This window comes from Terrapene carolina, unplaced genomic scaffold (genome assembly GCF_002925995.2).
Source record: "Terrapene carolina triunguis isolate 2854851 unplaced genomic scaffold, T_m_triunguis-2.0 Scaffold22, whole genome shotgun sequence".
Lineage (NCBI taxonomy): Eukaryota > Metazoa > Chordata > Testudines > Emydidae > Terrapene > Terrapene triunguis.
In genome coordinates, this window is record NW_020664373.1 from 8,399,990 (window position 1) to 8,419,385 (window position 19,396).

General features: G+C 42.5%; 1 protein-coding gene across 3 annotated transcripts in view; it reads left to right on the forward strand.

The window, feature by feature from the left end:
- LOC112117532 (epidermal growth factor-like protein 6) overlaps nt 1-19,396 on the forward strand; it is a 63,542-nt gene that overhangs the window by 39,634 nt on the left and 4,512 nt on the right. For all 3 annotated transcript variants that reach the window (XM_024215503.2, XM_024215505.2, XM_024215504.2), the window contains 3 exons: nt 2,164-2,481; nt 16,543-16,623; nt 18,150-18,236. In XM_024215503.2, coding sequence (XP_024071271.1) covers nt 2,164-2,481; nt 16,543-16,623; nt 18,150-18,236 — 486 coding nt within the window. The remainder of the gene's footprint in view (nt 1-2,163; nt 2,482-16,542; nt 16,624-18,149; nt 18,237-19,396) is intronic.

The window sequence follows — 19,396 nt, forward strand, 5'->3', positions numbered from 1 at the left end:
GTAGGGTGACCAGACAGCAAGTGTGAAAAATCGGGACGGGGGTGGGGGGTAATAGGATCCTATATAAGGAAAAGACCCAAAAATCAGGACTGTCCCTATACAATCGGAACATCTGGTCACCCTATCTGTGTGGATTTTAAAACTCCTTAGGCACTGTCTCCCTCAGTGACTCTGATGCCATAAGTAGGAACTTCCTCAGCTTGTACAGGAACTTCTGCTGTATCAGTGAGTGATCTATATCACCAGATCAGTTCCCATCTCTTTCCTGGGACTTGCAGATCACATGGAGAAGCACTATCAGGTGTAATTTTGGGGCAGTGGCTTTCCTGTGCTTTTGGTCAGATGTAAACAGTTGAGCCATGGCAGCCTTCTTAATTATTCCCTTCAGTTCATGCTCTACCACATACCCATCTGGTATCTGTTAGCCAAAGTTGGTCCTGTGTTGTCATCCCACCACATCTCTGCCATATGTGTGAAGTCAGAGTTTCATCCTTTGTCACATCATGGATGGCCAGTGTTTTATCATCAACCAGGAAGGGTGGCCTGGTGGTTAGAGCTCTAGTCTAAGATTTGGGAGTCCTGGGTTCAATTCCCTGTCCCACTAGGCTTCCTCTGTGAGGTTGGAAAATACATTGTCTTTCTGTGACTCAGTTCCCCATCTGTAAAATGGGCATAATAGCACCACCTCATGGGTGTTGTGAGATTAAATACATTAAAGCTTGCGAGGCTCTCAGATGTTACAGTAATAGGGGGCATATAAGTATTTTAGATAGAACCAATCTTTCATTTAACAATAACAGAGGATGAGGCCTACCCTCTGATACCTATTCTGAGATATAACATCTAAAGCTTTCCTTAGTAAGGAGAGAGGTGAAAGCTCCTCTGCCCAGTGAACACCTAAATGGGAGGGATGTCAGCTAATCCATCAGAGCCAAATCCCCCATCACCAAGGTTGGAATAAAGGGTATGAACTAGTGTAAGGTGCAGAGGAAAGTAATCCCCAATATCTGCACAGGGGGAGAAAAACAGCCAAACAAAAGCACTCTAAATAAAATCTCAGCTCTACATAACCAACCCACTCCCCCCCAGGCCCAGAGACACAAAACTTGCCCCGATCTCCCCCTCTACCGTAACCCTGCTCCTTACCTGTGTCATCACTCACAGAAGGAAAATATATGCCCTTCTCTTCCAACCCACCATCGGTGTGATAGCAATCCTGGCTGCTCCTTCCCCTGGAAATGCAGCAGAGGGCTTTTAAGGAAGCTGCCCCCACCCCACCACTTGTGCAATTCCAACATAGTTTGGGGTTCATGGAGACAGGATTGAGGAATGTAAAAACAAAAATTAAGAAATAAATTTAAGTTTGGAGGTCAAAACATTGCCAAGGAAAACATTGCACGAAAAATGGGGCTGCTGCTTAAATTTAAAAGCATCCCTTAGGAAATTTTCCCAGTGATGTTCTTTGTAGTTTTCTGTCTAGGTATAAATTATATTTGGCTTAATTATACTCTACTAGGTAGGAGGGATGGGCAAAACCACCCCAAATTCGAATCCCATTCCCTCTTTTTTTCAGGTTTGAAAAAGCTTGGTTAATATTTTCTCTCTCACACACATACACACTCATGGTTTTTCATTTCCAGCAGTTTCTGTAGTTTTTGGATTCTGGACAATGGCAGAAGTTCCAAAATACCACAAAACTGGATGTTCTTGTGGTATTTTGTGGCCAGCTGGCAGCAGAAATATTGGAAATCTTTGGAGACAGAATATTTGTGTAAGACTTCTAGGCAACTCCTGCAAAAGCAGGAAGTTATGATAAGCTAGATAAGCTCCTGAACTTCTGGGTGCCCATTTGAATTGAACATTTTGACGTTCACCCATCACTACTGAGTATTGCTTTTTAAATTGCAGCAGATAAGACTAGAACATTTTCACTAAAATGTAATCAAACAGTGGGGAAAGGTTGTATGTACTATGGGCCAAGTTCACTGATTAGCGTACGCAGGTTCAGATCTATGTTCCACCTACATATGACAACAGTGAATTTGGCCATATAGTTTCTTTGAAAATTGCAGTGGATCGTGTGTTATCGGTTTAAAAGCACTAAGGTTCTGGGGTGGTCCAGTTACTTCAAGTGTATATTTGACATTTCATTGTTGGTTCTAGTTATCCCTGAAAATTTGGTGAAGGAAGTCACAAGAATCCCTGGAGCCATCAAGGACACAATCAAGAAACTTCTTGCACACAAGAGCAGTGTGAAAAAACATGAAGAGATCAAGAATGTGATCCCAGAACCAGCCATGACACCAGCTTCTAAGGTTCACTTGCCATCTTTTGACTATGAAGATGGTGTTTACATTGGAGGGACATATGATGTAGAGGAGAAAGAGACTGAAGATGCTGTAGAGGAGGAACAGGAGGAAGAACAAGAGGACCTTGAGAACCAGATTGGTCATGAACAAAGCCTTAGAGGAGATGTCTTTAGTAAGTGTTACCATCATTTCTTATTTATGTGAATAAATCTGTACTGATTTTTATGTAAAAGTACATATAAATATTAACAAGATTACAGTCATATTATATATCATATACTTTTACATGTGTTTACTGGCAAAGGAGGAAAAGTAAACAGGTACATAGTCTAAAGATTAAAAACTTTGAATCTCCTTTATAGGGTATCAGACAATTAGGTGTTTAAAACAGATCCATTAGTGGAGACATAAATCAATGGCATTAATAATATGCTTTAGTGACACTAGTTGCACATTGGCATCTACATTCTTCAGTGATGGGTGTTCTGAGAATGCCTAAGGGAAATAGATAAACTTAAATACAGGGTGACTGTAATGTGAGAGAGACAAAGGCTAGGAGTGGAGGAGAGAGAGAGAGAGAGAAAGTGAGGCCTTGGCTACACTTGCAAGTTACAGCGCTGTAAAGCCTCCCCCAGCACTGTAACTCACTGACCGGCTACACTGGCAAGGCACATACAGCGCTGTATCTCCCTGGGTACACCGCTGCAGGTACTCCACCTCCCCGAGAGGAATAACAGCTGCAGCGGAGTGGCTACGACTCACGGGTGTGAGTGTAAATGCTTGCAGCGCTGTACTAATCACCTTGTCAAGTGGCCAATCCTCTCCATTGTTGTGACCGGCTGCAGGAATGCGGAAGTGCCGGTTTCAAAGCACGTACCACAGAGAAAAGCAAACAGTTTGCTGTTTGCTTTGAGTGAGTAAATGAATGAGCAGGAGGCCGGGAGTTCGGAACTTGCAAAATAGAGAGCTGACATGCTCCAAAAAGCGCTCTCTCTCCCCCCACACTCCCTGTCACAATCCACCCCACCTCCCCCCTCCCCGTTTTGAAAAGCACGTTGCAGCCACATGAATGCTGGGATAACTGCCCATAATGCACTGCTCCCAACACAGCTGCAAATGTTACAAGTGTGGCCACACCACTGTGCTGGCAGCTGGCAGTGTGGACAGACTGCAGCACTTTTCCCTACTCAGCTGTACGAAGACAGGTTTACCTCACAGCGCTGTACAGCTGCAAGTGTAGCCAAGGCCTATGTTCACTTGGAGAAATGCTGTTTTATTGATACATTTCTTGAGGAGGGCTGTTTCACAAAGCTATCTGGTATAATTCCTTTTGGAGATAACCATTAAGTCCAGAACCTCCAACTGTAACTAAGGCCTTGGCTACACTGGCAATTCACAGCGCTGCACTTGCTGCGCTCAGGGGTGTGAAAAAACACCCCCCCCGAGCGCAGCGAGTGCAGCGCTGTAAAGCGCCAGTGTAATCAGCGCCTGCAGCGGTGCACGCTCCCTCGGAGAGGTGGAGTACTTGCAGCGCTGCGAGAGAGCTCTCACAGCGCTGGCGGCAGCGCTGTGAATCCGCAAGTGTAGCCAAGGCCTAAGACCTAGCCCAGCCAAAACAGAGTAACAAAGGAATGTAGCTTAATAGCTTTTTCCCATCCTCTCTACAAAAGCCCCTGGCAAATTGTGCTGCTTTATTAAGAATAAGCTCTACATTAAGTTAGTTTCCTGATTCCATGTTTGTCATCCTAGATGACGAGTAGGCATCATACAGAAAAGAAAAACAGAGTTTTGTGTCTTTGTGTTTCATATAGCAAGGCTTATTCAACATGAATCATTGTTATTCATGTCATATAAAAGTCACTAGCTATACATTACAGAGTTTCTCAGGTCTTTAATTTGAACGTGGAAATTTATCAGAAGGATACAGCTGAAAACATTGGTCGTGCTTGGATGGGAATTTCTAACACTAGTCTGACATCAGAAGGATGTACATATATTTCTTCAGCAAGCCCTCAAAGCATTTCAGTTCAGTTACTTCCTTGGAAAACAAGTGTTCCTCTCTGTTGTTCAACTGGAAAGTCATCTCCTTTGTTGAAGGAACTTTTAAATGCACTTTTAAATAATATTTGTAATATCTCTAGCTCAGATTCTTCAGGCTGGTGGCTAACTAAACAGATACTATAAAAGTCATGCCTTGCTCTTTGCTAATCCAGGAAATGTTCTCCCTTCCCAAGAATAGGGACATAATAACGTATCAGTGATCTCCTAAACTGATTAAAACGATATTTATGTCCCATGGTATTATTTATGAAGACATATTCAGTTTAGCCAGCACTGGAATTGTTGATACAAAGAATCAACAATTCTTGTGTCAAAGAAACCCTTTCAAATAATATCAATGCTTTTTTTTTTTAAGGAAAAGGTTATGTTTGCTGTTGCCAGAACAAAAAGTCTTTTATTGCAGTAGCAATAAACCCAAGTACAAATACATTTATTAACATGGAATACATTTGAGAATACTAGTCTGCTTGCCGAAGGCACTATTCTCCTAAAATTACCCTCTTTCAAGGTTCAGTGATAATTGGAGGATATTTCAGCTCAGTCAGAAGATAAAATCCAGATATTACACAAGATTGTGCAGCAGAGCCAACAGGAAGTCTGAAATCTGGCCTTTGTTCAATGCCCTGCCATTCCACCACATATTAATAATACTGAGCTCTTACAGCATATGTCAATTTAGGATCTCAAAATACTTTACAAAGGTGGAGAAACTGAGGCACATAGTGATTAAGTGATTTGTCCCTACTCACTCTGGATAAGCAATAGAACCCAGGTCTCCTGAGTGGTAGTCTCATGCTCTAATCACTTGAATAGGCTGCCTTACGCATGCTTCCACTAGAAAATTACACCATCAGAACATGACTTTCAGGAGTGATTTGCCAAGGATCTGCTTTCTGCAGGAGCAAGACCCATTCCTTTCACTACACACGAATGAAGAAGAAATATGAGTATTCAAGTGTTTTTGGGAGGGCAGTATTGCTGGGTGATATCCACTGGTTGTCACTGTAGAGCTGAATAGATTTTATATACACCTCTACCCCAATATAACGCTGTCCTTGGGAGCCAAAAAATCTTACCGTGTTATAGGTGAAATCGTGTTATATCGAACTTGCTTTGATCCGCCAGAGTGCGCAGCCCCACCCCCCCGGAGCACTGTTTTACCGCGTTATATCCGAATTCGTGTTATATCGGGGTAGAGGTGTATATACATTTTAGGCTATGGTGATCTGGGGAAAGGTGCAGTGGAGTAGATGAAACTCATTCAGATCAAATCTCCTAGCCCTTTTGACTCTGCAGTGCACATCTTGATGAATGAATGAAAAACTATTCCAAGATATGGACAAGCTTCAGGAATAGCTCAACCACATATGCAGGCCTGTTCCAGGGCCTACATGGAAGGCCATGGAAGAGCTAGGGGGAGAATAAAGCGCTAACTAGTGTGGTTGAAATTAGGCCAACATAGTTATTCAATTTTAGCAAGATATCAGCTGTTTAGGAAACAGAATGATGGATCAGAACGAAATTCAGTCCCTGAATCGATAGAGCTAACATTTAGTACTGTGACACATACAGTACATACATAAACACATCCAGATGCCTGGCTTTGAAGTTCAAATAACAGGTTGTTAAATAAGATAATATAGTATACATTCTAGCTGAGGGGCAATATCCCTTAGTAATTTTTGGCCTTTTCCTACTGGCTACATATTTTTAGAAAGAAGTTTATTGAGTGTGAATTTCTTCAAGAAAGATATCTACGTAAGATGCTGTTGAGAACAGGCTAACTACAGTAATAATCATGGGTGTCTAAAATAAGATATCTTTCAGAGAAGGTAAGAATAACATATTATTTCATCCACCTGATTAGTTTAGGTATCTAGTATAATTTCTTGAAGTATGTCATTCCTTCTGTTTTTAAAAAGTTGCTGAATTTTTATAACAAATGGTTGAGTAATGATTTACGCAATTATAACCGAATCCTAGAAATTAGAAACGGAAATGAACTATTAGGTCATCTGGGAATGTAGTGTTTCCTAGTGGATAGAGCACTGAACCGGGGCTCAGCAGACCTGGGTTCTGTTCCAGACTATGCCACGTGAACCCAGTTTTTTGAAGGTATTTAGGCATTGCTACACTCAGGGTTGCAATGCCTAAGATTTAGGAGCCTAAATATTTTCAAAGGGGATTTTGGCTCCTAAGTGCCATCATCTATTTGTGCCTCAGTTTCTTTATCTGCAAAATGAGGCTAATAATACTGACCTCATTTGTAAAGCTCTTTGTGATCTACTGATGAAAAGCACTATATTAGTGCTATATATTAATTAATTTATTATTATTATTTTTTATCCTTCTCCCATCACTGCCAGACTTTTCATATCCTGCCAGCAGCTGCATATTTGGTACTTTTTTTTAAGTGCCCACTAATTTTATTTTACACACCATGCTCAAGATTCAGAATAGTAACTGGATGAATTTGTTCTGCTCACTTTTCACATTTCTGTATTGTTTTTGAGTGCATGGCATTCACTTCATTGAACCTGGCAGGTGATGCGGCCGGGTGGATCCCAGCACAGAATTCCATTTACTTTATTGCACAGCTTCTTTAGACTCTGCACCAGGGCCGCCCAGAGGATTCAGGGAGCCTGGGGTCTTCGGCGGCAGGGGCTCCCCGCCGCCGAATCGCCACCGAAGACCTGGCACTTCGGCGGCGGGTCCCGGGGCGGAAGGACCCCCCACCGCGGGTCTTCAAGGCACTTTGGCGGCGGGTCCTGGAGCGGAAGGACCCCCCACCGTGGGTCCCGGAGCGGAAGGACCCCCCGCCGCCGAACTGCCGCCGAAGACCCGGAGCGGAAGAAGCTCTGGGGGCCCGGGCCCCGCGAGAGTTTTCCAGGGCCCCCGGAGCAAGTGAAGGACCCTGCTCCAGGGGCCTCGAAAAACTCTCGTGGGGGCCCCTACAGGGCCCGGGGCCTGGGGCAAACTGCCCCACTTGCCCCCCCCTCTGGGCAGCCCTGCTCTGCACAGGTGCTGGGCTCTGTCCACATACACCTTACTGCACAATCAGAGCTTGTGTTTGTACTGTGTGCCATTCCAGTTCTATTCTAATTGGCTGAAATTTTCCATTAATAATTTAACGTATTTAGATACTGAATATTGCAGAGGAATTTTTGTTGTGCCGAAGGGTACTGGTAACCAAATTGGCATCTTGCTGTATATGAGAAGAGTACTATGCAATAAATCTCAGTCCAGAGCTGTGTGTGTGTGTGTGTGTGTGTGTGTGTGTGTGTGTGTGTGTGTGTTTTATGGCTTTCTGATTTGATCCCTACTATAAACAGGACGTCAGAGATTTTACCCTTTGTGGCATTCAAACAGTCTTTCTTTCAATTCAGGGTATACGTATTAATTGTATTTCCATTCCTGTATAATGTCCAAATACTATATTTCACCTACTTTGTTATAACAAACTCCAATCTTGATTTAGGGCCTTATTTGCTTGAACCTTGGACTATGAAATCACTTTAGTTTTTATGATATTGCTGGATCCTTAGGAGCACACAGCTCGCTTAGAGATGCATACTGTATAAATACATCTCTTTATTTTTCTCATTATATGTGCTGTTGATAAGTCAACATAGAAAAACTTTGGGGAAGGCATGATCCTATATTACCAAAACAAGTTACTCTTTATGAGAGAGGGATTCAGTATGGTGACAATCTTTAAGAAGCTCCTAGTGGCTGTACCATATGCTTTAGTACATACATACACTAGGTTTCCACCCCCCTGCCTTAATAGGGATCAAAATGTAGTTTTTGTATATTTCCACCAAAAAAAGGGAAAAGTCTTCTGTTGTATCAGAAATTTATTTCACAACCTTCCCTATTTCTTAATGGCTCATCTTCTGGCTGCTTGTCCTTCTCTTCCTCCTGCTCAGTTTTGTGACTAGCACATAAATCCCCTTGTAAATCTAGCCTGAAAAATCGAAATGTTTCTTGTTTCAACACTTCCAATGCGTGGGTTTGGTGGGGAGGCTTATTTCAGCAAAAATAATTTGCTAAAATCAACACAAATCTGCATTTTTTTCAGGGGGGAAAAAAAGTTTCAGCTGGAAATTTTCACCCAGCTCTACATGGGCATATGTAAGCACTGCTCTTCATTTGAGGTGGAGTTTAATTAGCTTCAGTACCTTGGCACTACAGAACATGTTCTTAACTTCCTCCTGTTTCACTATATATGTTTGAGTAAGATAAATTTCTGCTTTAAATATGGAATTTCCTTGCTTCTATTGTTTTCTCTCAAAGCCTTAATGTTCTTTTCAGGCAATATCATGATCTCTTGAAGTTGCATGTTACCTCATGGTTTGTATCAGATTGTTATCTGCCTGGCTTTTTGGACAGACACTTCACCTAGTATCATTTAATTTGATAAAATGTGCTGCCAAGGACTGGTTCATAAGAAAAAAAATTAATTGTCATGTGTTTTCCTAGCAAATTCTAATGCAAACACAAGGAAACATTTACTTTTGCTCATATTTGGTTGTGTATTTCTGGTCATAATTTGCTCATGTGTTTGTTCTTGGTTTAACTCCCAGTGTATATTTAACATAAGTGTTTCCTCTATCTACCGTACAAAATACACAGTCAAAGCCACAGTCTCTTTGATCTCAGTGTGAAAATACTAACAGAATAGGCGGAAGTCAAAACTAAAATGGTATTCTGTTTAAATAAAAGATCAAATTGAAAAAATCTGCATATATATTTTTAAAAATCATATATTATACATCAAATATAGGATTATTGAGCCTGATTCACTACTACATTACTCCAGCTTTTCACCAGTGTCATTTCACTGACAAAGCCATTGTGATGGAATATCATTTCCTGAGATTACTTGGTGTTCCTGTGCCATTAACTGGTTCAGGGATTTTTTCTGCATCCCTTGAAGACAGAATTCCATTTAATTTGGGAATGCCAGCGAGTAATTTCCTCAAATAAAGAATCAAAAATCTTACAGAATAAGGTTAAATTTTCAATAGGGCCTAAGGGACTTGGGAACATAAGTCTCAGTAAAAGTTAATGGGACTTAGGAGCCTGAAGGTTAGATTCACAAAAGAATGTAGGCACCTAACTGCCTCTTCAGGTGTCTAAAACTCAGAATCAGGATTCACAAAAGCCTTACTCCACTGCCCCCAAACAATGTAGGCAGAGCTGTCCCTTGGGTACAGCGAATCGGGGCAGCCTGCACTTCGGGGGGCAGGGAGGTGAGGCGGGCAGGCAAGTAGAGTGAGGAGGCAATCAGCAGGCAGGCGGACGGCGAGGAGGAGAGTGGCGGGCAGGGGGTGGTGAGGAGGCGAGCGGCAGCCACCGGCAGCCCCTCTACCAGAACCTCCCCCCAGCACCTCCTACCCGCCGGTGGGCCCCGCCGATCAGTGCCTCCCCCTTCCTCTCAGCACCTACTGCCTGCTGCAAATCAGATGGTTCGTGGGGTCAGGAGGCACTGGGGGGAAAGGGGAGAGGAGCGCTCTTATCACAATGGATCATTGGCTCTGTTTGAATCAATGCCTTACTGTTTTTAGTATTTAGTGAGAGTTGCATGTTGATTTTTTTTTTTTTATCGGTATATGTACTTGGGTGGTGAAGGGGAGGGGCATAAACTACTACAGACAGACACAAAGAAGGAGGTGCATCAAATACGTTTGAGAACCACTGGTTTACGTGAAAGTACAGTAGATCACTTATATGCATAATGGATCAGTTGTGTAATATAGCTGTAAGGAGCAGCAGAGAAATACAACAGAAATACCATATGGAGATTGAAATGATTAAAAATGGCCCAGGCCAGTTACAACAAACATAGGGCCTATCAATCTTGATAGCCACCCTTTAAATTATACACCTAAAACAATATTAAAAGAACATTTTAAAATTTGCAAAGTCAAGCACACAAAAGTGAAATGCCACAATATGCACAAGATAGACCTGCTCTGGGGATGAATCCATAGAGAGGCTGTTGTCTGAAGGGTCCCTGCTTCATTTGTTGAAGATGTTGGAAGGTGTTTAGCAGCTGAGGCAGGGGACTGCAGGAAGAGAAAGGATGGACTGATAGATAAGGGAGCTGAATGCTGCCCAGGAGAATTGAGTTCTATCCCGGCCTCTGCTTCAGAGTTCCTATGTGATGCTAGGCAAATCACTTAAAATAAACTCTTCACTGATTGTCCCTCATTTTCTGAAACTTGAAATCCTTCAGAGCAGGATTTGGATACTGTGCTGTAGATACAGCATGGGCTACACATTGAGTAATGAGGGGAAAACAGAATTTTGAACAGCAGTCCATTAAAGGAGCACTGTCCACCCTGTATGCTGAATAAGGTATAGAGAGCGGTGCTATTAACTTGTGCTGAATCTCATGTTCTACATTAACTGTATCCGTTTATGGAAATATAGTGTGTTTAAAACACAACCACAAAATGGCCTAGCATACTGTGAAAATAACAGGACCTCTTGACTTGCTTGCACCAAAAGTTAAGAAGGTTTTGGTTTCCCTTTTTTTTTTTTTTCACAATATTGAATACAATCGTCTTCTCTCACAGATTCTACATTATTATGTTCTGAATCACAAGTGAAGCATCTCAGCTAAGCAGGTTGTTTGCCACTAGTTTTATTCTTCTTTGATAATTGACCCATTACAAGTGCAAATAATGCTTAGATATTCCACAACTAGATAAAAGCCTCATAATGTCAGCCATGTGGCAAATGAAGTCATCTGGGAGATGGACATGATGGTGCCAGCAGAGATGGAAGTAGGGGTGCCAACCATCCTGGATTGGCCGGGAGTCTCCCAGAATCGGAATCGATCTCTCGGTGGTTACTGAAACCAATCCGGGAGATTTTAATAGGCCGCTAAAAGTCTGGTCAGCGGCACAGAAGGGCTAAGGCAGGCTCCCTACCTGCCCTGGCTCCACGCAGCTCCCAGAGCGACAGGCACATCCCTCTGGCTCCTAGGCACAGGAGTGGCCAGGGGATCTCTGCACACTGCCTCTGCTCCAAGCGCTGGTGCCGCAGCTCCCATTGGCCAGAAATCTCAGCCAATGGGAGCTGCAGGGGCGGTGCCTGCGGGCCAGGGCAGTGTGCAGAGCTGCCTGGCCCCTCCAGTTAGGAGCTGGACATGCTGGTCGCTTCCGGGAGCTGCCCAAGGTAAGCACCGCCTGGCTGGAGCCTGTATCCCAACCCCCTGCCCCAGTTCTGAGCCCCCTCCCACATCCGAGTCCCCTCCCACATCCAAACTCCCTCCCAGAGCCCACACCCCTCACCCCCTCCTGTACCCTAACCCCCTGCCCCAGGCTCAGCCCAGAGCCCCCTCCCACACTCCAAACCCCTCAGTCCCAGCCCAGAGCCCGCATCCCCTCCTGCACCCCAACCCCCTGCCCCAGTATGGTGAAAGTGAGTGAGGGTGAGGGGAGGGAGGAGGGATGGAGTGAGTGGAGGCAGGGCCTCGGAGAAGGGGTGGGGCAGGGGCATGGCCTTGGGGAAGAGGCAGGGAAGGGGGTGGGGCAAGGGTGTTTGGGTTTGTGCGATTAGACAGTTGGCAACTCTAGATGGAGTATATTTCTTTTACATAGTGATACAATATGGATGCAGTTCTTCAAGGTTTTCTAGAGTTTCTAAAACATTTTCTAGGCGACTTTGTAGATTTAGGCAGCTGAACTTAATTTTATTATTTTATTTTTGCAAGGCTTTTTACTGTTTTAAAATGCTTCATGGAGAAAATTGCAAGAAAAATAGTGCCAATGACTGTGTTTTCTGAAGCTGTTATATGACCCAAACATAAGAGAGTAGGTGAAGGTACTGTTTTGTAAGAGGTTCCTGTATTATAGTGTCAGACTATTTAGAAATGTGTGTAATTACAACTAATATACATATTTATTTGCTTCACAAGATGAAAGATTTGTATGTTCATTTTATAATTACACTAACCCCAACACTGAGATTTGATCAACTACTGATTTGCTTACCTGTTCAGAATGCTTTCACCATTCCCTGAAAAAGGCACAAACAACTGTAACAGCCAGGAAAAACCCCTGGGGCAGAGACCACCTTTTTGTTCTGTGTTTGTACAGAGCCTTGTACAATGGGGTCCTGGTCCATGACTGGGGCTCCTACGTGTTATGATATTACTACTAATAATAAATAAAAGAAACTACATTCCTTACAAATTCCCTTAAATAAATGGCAATGCTTCTGTTCTGCCATGCAGTTGTTCTTCCAGGATGGCTGCCTCATTAAGAGGTCATTGTGATACCATAGATGAGATATAAGAAATATAATCATATTTATGTGTGTGTGCAGAGGCGGGTGGAGACTAAAACTTTAAGGATAACATATGCATTACTGGAGGAAAAATAGAGAACTACCTTCAAATTATAAACCAAATCCTATTTTTAAAACAAAATGACACTTCTGTGAGTACAAAATGTACTACAAATAAGTTTATGTACAGTAGTTGCTTATGCAAAGAGATGAAACCAAGTGCAGGTAAAGGAAAACTTATCTTTGTTTTGGATGAGTGCCTTTTGCTCTATAATGACTCACTTGTCCGTACTGTTTCTGTACAGCATTCTATAAAATACTGTTCCACCGATTCCATATCACATTCTAGTGAACTATCTCATTTTATCTATTAATTTTTTTATTTTTACTTTTGGCTTTTTCATGCTGTAGCTTTGTCCAACCTATGCTTTTCCAGATGGGGTCCTGAAAATTCCCCACTGCTTTTGTCATCTTTAGATCATTGACCCTTCAGTGTCTAGCCAAGCTGCCTCTAAGGTTTGTGCCAAGGCCCTGCTGGAATAGGAATGAAGGATGTGCTCAAAGTGAGCTAACGTGATCACCAACACTCTAGAGGGCCACCCTGTCACCTCCACTGACACAGCTACTCAGAAATCCACTGCCTCAAGGAATGGCTTACGAGATGGCTCTCAAACCTGCATCTTTTGCGCTATAATATGCAACACTGCCACCAAGCACTGAACCCCGGCATTTTCTTCAGATGGACTTTTGATATTTGCTTGACCACATACCGTATTCCTAAATTCCCTTGGTGGCACTTTGTACAAGCCTTTTTATAATGGCAGAATGTTTGATCTCCCTTTTTTGGCTGCACTGTTTTCTTACTATCTGAAACAGTTGCTAAAAATGTGTTTCCGTGAATGCAGTTTTCCTGAGTTGTTCCAGTGTTGCATTATGTCATTTCTACTATTTTTGATCAAATACAATTCTCTAGCTAGCCTAAGTCTTAGTGGTGCTGATTGTTTGTTCCATTGTGCAGAAATCACAATTCTCCTTAACTCATGTACTTCATGTACTAATACTGTCATCTGTGAAATGCAATGGTGTCCTGTTAGAACAGGGGCCTTACACAAGATTGTTGCTGCATTTAAAAAAATGTCATAGACAATAACAACATTGAACACCTAACCTGAGGTCTGCAAAGACTCTGAAAAGCAACGGCCATGCTGGGCACTTCAGAAAGAATGTGCCTTTTTTTGGGCATATGCAGAACATGACAGTTTCTCTTCTGGTTCCAGAGATAGCTACCTACCCTGACAGGCTAGAGGATAAATTCTCCTGACATAACCATAGCTGTGTAAGTCAGCAGAACTTTTGTATTTGTATAAAAGTTTTGCAAGCAGCTTTTTGTCCTTCTCCTTTTTACATGCTCTAATATGTCTGAAGGTCACAAACTTTTTTGTAATTCCCTGAAGGCACCTGATAGTTGGAGAATGAGAGCCTGAGTATAACACTTGACACTGAAAACAAAAAATAGGCTCAGAGACAAAGTTTGCCTCCTTGTTATACTGTATTTACAAGACAGTTCTTCACTTGGAGCATTTGCAGCACACTTTGCATACACTTGCATGTATGTCTCCCAAGTGAAGGCGTACTGTATTCAGTAAACAAATCATTCTGGTAGCTCCTGTCTTTAGTAAAATCACTTTGCTCTTCCCAGAACAGGTCATACTGAAGTTGCTTTTTCAGTTTGGCAAGCGTTCTTAGAGTCTCAGCTCCTTTTGCTAACGGTGGGCCCAGCTATGTAGAATGACAGTAAAATGTTTTTGCAGGCCTTAAACCCAGTCTCTATGTACTTGTTCCTAAGTAAAGAAACAGAAAATATATATATTAGTCTTAGCTTGAGGTAAGATCATTATCCAAGTGATTTAAGCAATGATCTTGGTGAGGTAAGGCTGCAAGTGCAACAAGAGAAGACAAGCTCTTAGCAATCCATCAAAGTTCACATAGCATTTCGAAGGTCTCTCTTCTCTGATCAGTTCAGCACCTCTATAACTGCCTTTAGGGCCTATTTGTATGTGTGTGTGTGTTTTCTGATGGGTGCACAGGATTGTGGGATTGGTTCTTTTAGTAACAGCTGTCACAAACCTCAAGCAGACTTAGGTACAGGAAAATCTTTTTGTCATTTTGGCAGTAAGAGAGAGATTCAGAAGATGGTTAAGGCACTAGGGGCTCCATTCATTTAAGCAGGTGGTTTATCTTGATTTCAGTGGGACTCAAGTACATGCTTAAGTGTTTTGGTGAAACAAGCTCTAGATTAGTGGTACATACTTGGATCTAAACTACACCTCTACCTCGATATAACGCTGTTCTCGGGAGCCAAAAAATCTTACCGCGTTATAGGTGAAGCCACGTTATATTGAACTTGCTTTGATCCGCCGGAGCGCGCAGCCCCACCCCCCCGGAGCACTGCTTTACCGCGTTATATCCGAATTCGTGTTATATCGGGTCAGAGGTGTATATGTCATGTTTATGCGTGGGAAAGAAATAGTTTTTAAAACATTACAATGTAGGTGAACAATATAATCCTGAGGCACAGATAAGCAATTTTATAATTCTGTACCTCCTGTTATCTGGCAGTGTGAAGGAAACCTGAAATTCTCCTCACTACGCTGCATGTGTTCTGTGGATGACTAGTGGACTCCTGCCTAGAGAACTGTACAGCCAATACTGTTAATAAGCAATAATTCAAGGTTTTTTCCACCTTAAAGTTGTACATTCAAGCTCTTAATGTTATCATATATGCATTATTATATCCTCCATCACTGGAAGCTGAATTCTCTATCATGCCATTTGTGAGTAGTTGTACTGTTTCTATGTAGAGAGCTCCATGCTACCTGTCTTCTACAATAACACTGTTCCTCTTCTAGTAATCACTTAAAATAGTGCAAAACAACGACAGACTGTATCTCAAATTGTCAAAAATACTTACGGTACATCAGGCTGACAATCAGTTGAAAACAATCTGTTTTCCAGTTCCCCAGAGCGGTGTAGATCATGCAGGTTGAAGGGAATTTGGCTCCATCTCTTGGGCTGATGCTGAGGAAAGCACCGTGACTTGTTTGAGCACCCCCTGTTGGACAGTGTATGGAACAACACTGATATGGATAACAGAGAACACATGCCTATCTCCAATGCTACAGTAAATCTGCTCATTGATTCCAGACATCACAAAGAAGGCAGGGGTATGGCCCTCCCTTCCCTCCGCACTAGCCAGCGGAGCCGGCCAGGTTTGGAGGGGAGCATGCACTGTATCTTCTAACAAGTGGTGCCTCTGTAGATACAGTGCCTCCTAGAGCTCCTACTCTGGCAGTGCACTTGCCACTGACCCTAATGCAGGGCTGCACATTCAAAGCACAACTGAGCCTACAATGTTTTATGGCTTTTGTGAAATTTTTAAGATCTTGAGTTTTCTATGGCTACTGTTTTCAGTTTGCTGCCAAATCATGATGTCATTGACTTTGCTGTATCCCACAGCTTATGTGCTTTAATCACGGGGCTAAACATTGCGGCAAGAGGGGTCTGATCATTACGTCAAAAAAATGTTCATGGATACTTGACTCTGTTGCTCTTTCGGCTCCAGGGTAAAATATAAGGTGGTGGTAGTTTGCAGTTTAAATGCATTTCATTTGATAGCTTGGTCAACATTAAAAGTTTGTTGTTGTTTCTTTTTAAAGTTGGTATATAACTGGTGGCTAGGTGTGTGGGTTTGGTAGTGTTGCTGGTAAACATATTACATCATGAAACCTATATGATGGTAACTGATATGCTGAAAAAGTTTAATTCTCTGCTCCCTGTAAATTATTTGGCACTGACAAGTTTTTTTTATTAGTTCCTAAGGTTAAAGAAGCAGCTGCCTTTGGTCCTGTCCTGGCACAGAGAAAAGTTCCAGTATCAAAACCAGAGCAGGAAGGTAAATTATTATTCTTTGCTACAATATTGATTTTCTTATGCAGTGTGTGTTTTCATGGCACCCTTTTTTTCCCTACCTCTCCTGTTTCAAACCAAGCTTGTGGCTGCAAAGAACACCAGTAGTTGCTGGGACTTATAATGCATGGCACTGCAACTTTGCAGTAGGCAGAACATAGAAAAAGATGGGAGGGACCAAGGGTCAACAGGACCCACACTGTACATGTAGTAAACTGATCATGTGTGATTTGACCACCTGATTTTCACCTGTTCAGCACTCCTGAGGAAGGTGAAACCAACTATCAATTACAAATATGATGTGGGGCACACTGGGAACCTCAGGAAGTTGAAGATATTTAAGGGCCTGATGCTGAGAGGTGTGGAGAAAGCCCAAACCCATGTGGTGGGCTAGAGGAGTTGCAGGGGGGCAACTACATACTCAGTGCTGCCACAGGCCATGCTGTGTAGCTGGGGGAAAGGTCTCCTGTGGAGCTATTGAGCACTCAACACAGTTACTTAGGCTGGGCAGTGGGATGAGAATTTGGGGCTAGCTAAAGTTTGAGTGTCTTTCAAGGGTAGGATTTGAGTAAAAAATGACCCAGTGACATTTTACCAAATCTTAAAAATAACAAACAAAACCCACCATACTTTTTGTCTGAGAACAAGCATGAGACATTTCAGCCCAAAGAATAATATTTTTTTCCAGAAAGCTGTAATCATGTGAAAATGGGCATTTACAGTAATGATAGGCACCAGAGATAATGTCTTCTGAATCCTCTCTCTCAGCCCCATAATAAAGTACATTAAAAGAATTGGAATGGTTTGGTTTAAAGCCACAAAAGCTAGTAAACTCAGAGGAATGGCTGATACACCATTCTGAATCTGGTCCATTGTGCTTGTTTACTGCATTGTACAGTGCAGTTTTTATTTCATTTCTTCTAATTTGTACAAATTACAAAAACAGAATTAGAAAGTCTATGTTGTGACAAACAATATGGTCGTTTTGGTATGCCCTAAAAGTCAATCGATTAATGCTATTTCAAACCAAGTGGTGCGTGGGGAGTGAGTTACAAACTCAAGGGCCCCTCACAGCAGATGTCATGGCTCTCTTTTAAATGGAAGGAGCTGATCAAAACTGCAGCAGTATCCTATAACGAGAGAGGTAGTTTCTCAAAATGGCAGGTCCCAGGTCATTCAAGGCTTTCCAGCTCAAAACTAACACTTTAAACTGCACTAGGAAACCAGCAGGCCACCTGTGAACAAAAAACAGCATGAAATCATGTGCAGGTGGGAGACTCTTGCAGTAACTAAACACCGCAGATGATATTAAGAGTTAAGGTAGGAATTGCTTCATTGATCTCAATGCTATACCTTTATCGGGTTTAATCTAGGTCAATGCTATTTGAATGCAGATTTGGGATAATTTTATTATTAACTGTTCAAACATAACTTCATAACAGAGTCACATCATAATATAGGGTATTGCCTTTTTTCTCTTTTTCCTCAAATGATGTTTTTCAAATTTTTCAGTTGATTGCAGCTTCAGTCAAGGGATTTGTAACTGGAAACAAGATACTGACGATGACTTTGACTGGAATCCTGCTGATCGAGATAATGGTATTTCAAATATATACTGTTGCTAAGATAAATGTATAGTTTCTACACATGCCCCAACTTTCAGCTTTCCTCAGGGGTGCTCCATTCCTGTTCTGCCCCAAGTCCCCACCCCCATTCTGTCTCTTCTCCCAAGGCCCCACCTTTGCACTGCCTCTTCTTGCCCCCACTTCACCTCTCCCCTAAGTACCCGCCCCTTTCTGCCCCCGCTCCTTCACCTCAGCACACCCTGCTCCTGTACCTCCCGCCCACTGCCGAAGAGCTGACTGGTGGTGGGCAGGGGGCACGGGGGGAAAAGGAGAGGAGCTGCTCAGCGGGGCCAACCAAACAGCTGATCGGCAGGTGGCTGGTAGGTGCTGAGCACCCACTATTTTTTTTTCATTGGTGCTCCAGCCCCGGAGCACCCATGGAGTTGACGCCTATGAGTTTCTAGTCCAAAAATAAGAAACTGGCTGTAATCAGGTGTTGGAATTCCAAACAGTGTTTTAGGTTTGGGGGGAGAGGGGAAATGCAAAAAATATTTTAAAAAAATAGAAGAGGGTTTTTTGGATGGGTGGGAAGTTGTTTTAATCTATTTTGGGGCAATGGATGCTCCACAACCTATTTCAGCACAACTGACTTTAAATAAAGTAGTAAGAGAGACAAGGTATTAGAGATGTCAGTTGAGACTTTCCACAGACAGCTAGGAACTTAACCACACATCTCCCCTTAATTTCAAGTTTATAGTCATGTATATTGAAGACAAGTGACTGTGGTAACAGTTCAGAATTGCCAAACACTACAAGTTAAGATAGCCAAGAGTACAGGTATTCCACTCCTGACAGAGAGATGATGGTAAGGTACTATTCAAAACCATATAACGTATAACAAATATTATTCCAGACCCTGGTAAAACATGACAAAACATTCCGTGAGTGCTACATGTGATTACTGTTCTTGTATTCAGATAACAAAAAGCATGGCTGAAGACATTACCTAAAGTGATTAAATATATTCTTGTTGAGATACAAAAAATATTGCAGAAGGTATCGCAACAGGGACCAGCTCACACTGTTGCTGTCCTATTGCTCCATGTTATAGGGTTCTGCCCCAGAGCAAACCCCACGGACACAGAAAGGTCTTGCTTGCCAGTGCATATGGCTAGATTATGGTGTTGCTGGGCT